Genomic DNA, 6000 nt, shown 5'->3' on the forward strand with positions numbered 1-6000 from the left:
CTGTAATCTGCTCCATTCTGTAGATCTCTGTTACAATGTCTCTCCATGATGTAATTGTAGGACACTCTGGTAATAACCATTTTCTGGTAATAGACTTTTACTGGCCACCAGCATTGCATTTATCAAGAGTCTGTCCCCTTCGGCCAGCTTTGAGGTATATTTCAAGGTACAGAATCTTAAAGTCCAAGGGATGTCCTCGCGAAAGATGTCCTGGAAAGCATTGTGTACCGCCTTCCAAAAGTTTTGAATGATGGGACAGTCCCAGAAGATGTGGTAATGGTTTGCGCTTTGGTCACACTTTCTCCAGCAAACAGGAATGTTATCGCTATAATGAGATGTCTGAGATGGTGTAATGAAGTATCTTATGCAATTTTTCCAGTTAAACTCGCCAGCTCATTGAACTGGTACATTTCCATTGGTACCCCATATTAATGTCCATTCTTCCTCAGAAATATCTATCCCAGATTCCTTTTCCCATTTTGCTTTAATGTATGCTGTTGAATGAGTTTTAAGCTCTAGAAAGCATTTATACATGGCTGATATTGCAATTTGACTTGTATGCTCTTTTAAACAGTTCTATGAGACTGAGTTTACCTCTGTTACCTTTTTAACATTTTCATTGACAAAATGCATAAATGTAGGTATCTAAAGAAGTCCTGTTTCTCTAAAAGATAATTTTCTTTAATAATTTCAAAACTAAACAGTTTGTTTCCCTTCATAATATTGCATAGAGCTGTTATTCCATTATCTCTCAATCAATTTTTGAATCTGGTGTCCATTTTATTTGGTGTGAAGTCTGAGTCATATCCACACCATTTAAGGCACAGTAGATCTCCTTCAAGTTTGTATTCTCTAATGATATTTTTCCACACTTTAAGGGTCAATTTGACCCATGGATTATCAGAACTGTTTATCTGGTGTTGCAGTTTAGAGTCAGCTATGATTGCTTGTATTGGAATGGAAATATATTTTCTTCAATGTCCTCAGGCCTGCTCTTCAGATCCCAGCGTCACTTCACAACAATCACTCTAAAACCATTTCTGTTCTTAGTGCTTTGGCGCCAGTGAGCTGGCGGGAATGCCGCACCGTGAATGAAAGCCTGCCTCGCGGATGCTGCGTCTCGAGAAGGAGCCAGGGTCTGAACCCTAACCCCTAACCCCTAACTCTAACTCCTAACTCTAACCCCCTAACTATAACCCTAACCCCTAACTCCTAACTCTAACCCCTAACTAACCCCTAACCCCTTCTTCTAACTAACCCCAACCCGCAACGAATTTCCCAGGCGAATCTTGACCAGTTCTCGGCTTGGTCCCGAGTACAGGAGCTGCACGGGAGTCCCCGTGCCGTGCACCCCATAGTCCAGACAGGGAAACAGAGGAAACAAGAGCCAAGAACTTTAAATGTGATGTACTGTTTTATTTCTAGAATAAACTGTTCCGCGGCGTCTTGTGAAAGAGAGGGGCTCATGAGGAAGGGACGATTCGACTGAAGCCAGCAGCCTTTTAGGGGGGGGAGACGGCAGCAGGTGTCTGTCCCGCGGCTCCAGCCTGCTCATCAAATCCCAGCGGCGTAACTTCACAAGAATCACTCTAAAACCATTTATGTTCTCTGTGTTTTGCTCTGTCAAAACCTCTTCTGAAATAATTATTATGAATTATATTTAACAATTTATGGAATCAATCTGCGATAGCTTCATTGTTATAAAGTGTAAGATGAAACCATTCATTTCCTAAAAGAGACTGCAGGGCAGGCAAAAGGCGGCAGCTTGAAAGGACCGGAGCTCTGACAACAGGTTGGGATGCTGTGACGGCATGAGCTGCCTGGCTGACTCTACAGGTATGTGATTTAACTCTACACTTGATAACAGTATTTAAGATTTTGAATTTTGAATATTTTTAAATATGTTTTCTTGGATTGCGTTTTGCAGACGGTCCCTGGACTGAGGTCTCACAGCTGATCGCACATAGACACCAACGTTATTCATCGATCTCGGAGACCGGCTTTTTTTGGTAAAATTAAGGAATGAAATGGAATATGTGCATATACTATACTATACTGCCATCTAGTGGTAGAAAGGTGAACCCTTTTTAATGCCTCCTGCTTTCCAGCAGCCGGCTGAAAGCATGTGTCTCGGTCAGTCTTCAGACCTGTGCTCCAGCCTGCCTGCTGCTCATCAAATCCCAGCGCCTCGTAACGTGACAAGATTGAAGATTTCCCCATAAAATATGGCAAAATATTCATAATAATTATTCTAAATCTATTTCTCTTCATGATAAAAGGTGTAGTCCACTCATGTTGAGCCCATTATTGGAGACATTGGATGATTTCACTCTACACTTGATAACAGTGAAGCTATGAAAGATGGGTTCCATAAAATATGACAAAATATTCATAACAATTATTCAAAATCTTTTTTCTCCAAAGTAAGAGGGGTAGTCCACTCAGGTGGAGCCCATTGATGTACATGTTGAACGATTTCACTCTATACTTGATAACATTGACAATATTGAAGATTGTTTCCATAAATGATATCAACATATTCATAATAATTAGCGTCAATGTTATCAAGTGTAGAGTGAAATCATTCAACAAATACATCACCGGGCTCCACGTGAGTGGACACCTCTACGTTGGAGAAAAAGATTTTGAATAATTATTATGAATATTTTGTCATATTTAATGGAAAAGATCTTTAATATGGTCACTGTTATCAAGAGTAGAGTGAAATCATTCAATGTCTCCAATAATGGGCTCAACACGAGTGGACGACACCTTTTATTGTGAAGAAAATAAGATTTTGAATAATTATTATGAATATTTTGATATAATGTATGGAAACAATTTTCAATAGCGTCACTGTTATTAAATATAATTCATAATCATTATTTAAGATGAGGTTTTCTAAATAACAGCTGTAGTACAACACAGGGTGGCCATTTGACGTATGGTATAAGGTATGTCAGCATACACAATCTTTCAGTGGAGATATTGAATATGTTTTCTTGCATTGCGTTTTGCAGACGGTCCCTGGGCTGAGGTCTCACAGCTGATCGCACATTGAGACCAACGTTATTCATCGAGCAATTTGCAGTTCGTTTGACTGAAAGTATTTCTCTCAAATTAAGTTTGACTGAAACGTATTTCTCTCTCCAGATTACGTTTGTATTTGGCGTATTATAATTACAAATACCTCTGATGATTGCCGTTTGTTGTCTCTTTTCTACACTGCTGTGATGAATTGTAAAAGCGTCCTCTAGTCTTATTTAGTATTATGTTATATGTTGTTTCACCGTATTCTGACAGCAATAAGCATTATAGCATGGCGTGAAGTTTCTTTCTTTAGGTGACAATACATTAATTAAAACACACTATCATATGATCCGTTACTTATTGCTGTCATAATCGCATACGCAACAACATAAAAGCATAATAATAAATAAGACTGGAGGACGCTTTTACAATTCATAACAGCATTGTAGAAAAGAGAAAACAAGCGGCAAAGATCGTTGATCAGAGACGTATTTGTAATTATAATATCAAATACAAACGTAATCTAGAGAGAATACGTTTCAGTCAAACGTGATTTGGAGAGAAATACGTTTGAGTCAAACGTAACTGCAAATTGCATTTTTGGTCTGGGGGAACGTAATTTTTGTGATACAGGGTTGGGCATTTTACAGCAAAGTCATCCGTGTTTAGTCTTTAAAACATTAGCGTTACGTGTGTGTGTGTCTGTCATTCTGTGTGTGTGTGTGTACGTATGTGAGTGTCTATGTGTTTCTGTCAGTGTGTGTGTGTGTGAGACGATGTATTAGTTTGCATGCATATCAGTGGAAGTTGAAGGGTAAATCATGTTTTATTAACAATTTCCACATTATTATTGATGAGAAGTAACCACACCTGTAAATAACCCCATGAAGGGTTTATTGTTTTGAGTTGTTTGACTGTTTAGCATTTTCCTTATTGGTTTTGATGTATGCCTTTTTTACTACTTCCGCTTAACAGACAAATCAGACTTTTATTTTGAAAGGTTAAAAGGAAGCGCACTTATTTTTTAGGTTAAAATGCGAACTTTATAGTTTAGATTACGGACAGATGCGCATTTTATAACAAGTTTAATACTTGATTTGACCCATATGGGACTAACTCTGTTAAGGTGGTGATAGTGTACGAGTTTTAATTAATGTATTGTCACCTATAAAAAGAAAATAAAGGACTCACCAGCAGAAAGGCTTCACGCCAATTCATATGATCCGTTACAATGCTTTTTGCTGTGAGAATACGCAGGCGAAACAACATATACCATAAGAATAAATAAGACTAGAGGTCAATATACAAGTAACTTCAATAAATACATGACAAAATGATCTTGCTGTCATTCCGATATTTATGTTAGTACTATACTGCCATCTAGTGGTAGAAAGGTGAACCCTTTTTAAGGCCTCTTACTTTGAAATCGTTCAATATCTAGATTAATGGGCTCATTGATGTAGAACACGAATGGTGTCATCTTACACTTGATACCTGTGTGTGAGTGTGTGTCTGTGTGTGTCTGTCTGTGTGTGTGTGCGTGTGTGTCTCTGCCCGTGTGTGTGTGTACGTATGTGAGTGTCTATGTGTTTCTGTGTGTGTGTGTGTGTGTGTGTGTGCAGCAGGTGTCTCTGACCGCGGGTACAGTCTGCAGAGCTGTGCTCCAGCCTCCTCGTCAAATCCCAGCGCCGCGAAACTTCATATATATATATATATATATATAATATGACAAAATATTCATAATAATTATTGAAAATCTTTTTTCTCCAAAGTAAGAGGTTTAGTCCACTCACGTGGAGCCCATTTATGTATTTGTTGAATGATTTCACTCTACACTTGATAACATTGACGCTAATTATTATGAATATTTTGATATCATTTCTGGAAACAATCTTCAATATGTTGAATGTTCACTCAAAACTCTAAAACCATTTCTGTTCTCATTGTTTTGCTCCATCAACGACGAGCCGGCTAGCCGGCGGGAATGCCGCACCTTGAACGAAAGCCTCGCGGATGCCGCGTCTCGAGATGGAGCCGGGGGTCTGGAGCGAGAGGCGCTCTGCCACTGAAGCCAGCAGCCGGCTGCAGCAGGTGTCTGTCCCGCGGTCAGTCCGCCGACCACCGAGCTGTCCTCCGGCCTGCTCGTCAGATCCCAGCTGCGGGTCACTTCACAACAATCACTCTAAAACCATTTCTGTTCTCAGTGCTTTTCTCCGTTAACGACGTGACTGACGGCGAGCGCCATGGGAGCCGGCGGGAATGCCCCACCGTGAACGAAAGCGTCGCGGATGCCGCGTCTCGAGAAGGAGCCGGGGGTCTGGAGCGAAAGGCGCTCTGCCACTGAAGCCAGCAGCCGGCTGCAGTAGGTGTCTCTGTCCCGCGGTCAGTCCGACGAGCTGTCCTCCAGCCTGCTCGTCAGATCCCAGCGTCTAGTCGCTTCACAACAATCACTCTAAAACCATTTCTGTTCTCAGTGCTTTGCTCCGTTAACGACGTGACGGCGAGCGCCAGGGAGCCGGCGGGAATGCCGCACCGTGAATGAAAGCGTCGCGGATGCCGCGTCTCGAGAAGGAGCCGGGGGTCTGGAGCGAAAGGCGCTCTGCGACTGAAGCCAGCAGCCGGCTGCAGCAGGTGTCTGTCCCGTGGTCAGTCCGCCGACCACCGAGCTGTCCTCCAGCCTGCTCGTCAGATCCCAGAGTCGGGTCGCTTCACAACAATCACTCTAAAACCATTTCTGTTCTCAGTGCTTTTCTCCGTTAACGACGTGACTGAGCGCGCCATGGGAGCGGCGGAATGCCCACCGTGAACGAAAGCGTCGCGGATGCCGCGTCTCGAGAAGGAGCCGGGGTCTGGGCGAGGCGCTCTGCCACTGAAGCCAGCAGCCGGCTGCAGCAGGTGTTTCTGTCCCGCGGTCAGTCCGCCGACCACCGAGCTGTCCTCCGGCCTGCTCGTCAGATCCCAGCTGCGGGT

General features: G+C 42.5%; 1 protein-coding gene and 1 long non-coding RNA gene across 2 annotated transcripts in view; both read left to right on the forward strand.

The window, feature by feature from the left end:
• The first annotated feature begins 4346 nt into the window (after positions 1 to 4346).
• Positions 4347 to 5548, forward strand: LOC130191318 (uncharacterized). The gene is made up of 3 exons (XR_008831161.1): positions 4347 to 5135; positions 5235 to 5392; positions 5505 to 5548. It is a non-coding gene; the product is annotated as an uncharacterized LOC130191318 (long non-coding RNA).
• Positions 5549 to 5823: 275 nt separating this feature from the next.
• The window catches only part of LOC130191311 (nuclear GTPase SLIP-GC-like), a 10092-nt gene continuing 9915 nt past the window's right edge, over positions 5824 to 6000 (forward strand). Inside the window, exon 1 of the mRNA XM_056411007.1 lies at positions 5824 to 5998. Within this exon, the coding sequence (XP_056266982.1) occupies positions 5824 to 5998 (175 nt within the window). The remainder of the gene's footprint in view (positions 5999 to 6000) is intronic.

This window comes from Pseudoliparis swirei, unplaced genomic scaffold (genome assembly GCF_029220125.1).
Source record: "Pseudoliparis swirei isolate HS2019 ecotype Mariana Trench unplaced genomic scaffold, NWPU_hadal_v1 hadal_35, whole genome shotgun sequence".
Classification (NCBI taxonomy): Eukaryota; Metazoa; Chordata; class Actinopteri; order Perciformes; family Liparidae; genus Pseudoliparis; species Pseudoliparis swirei.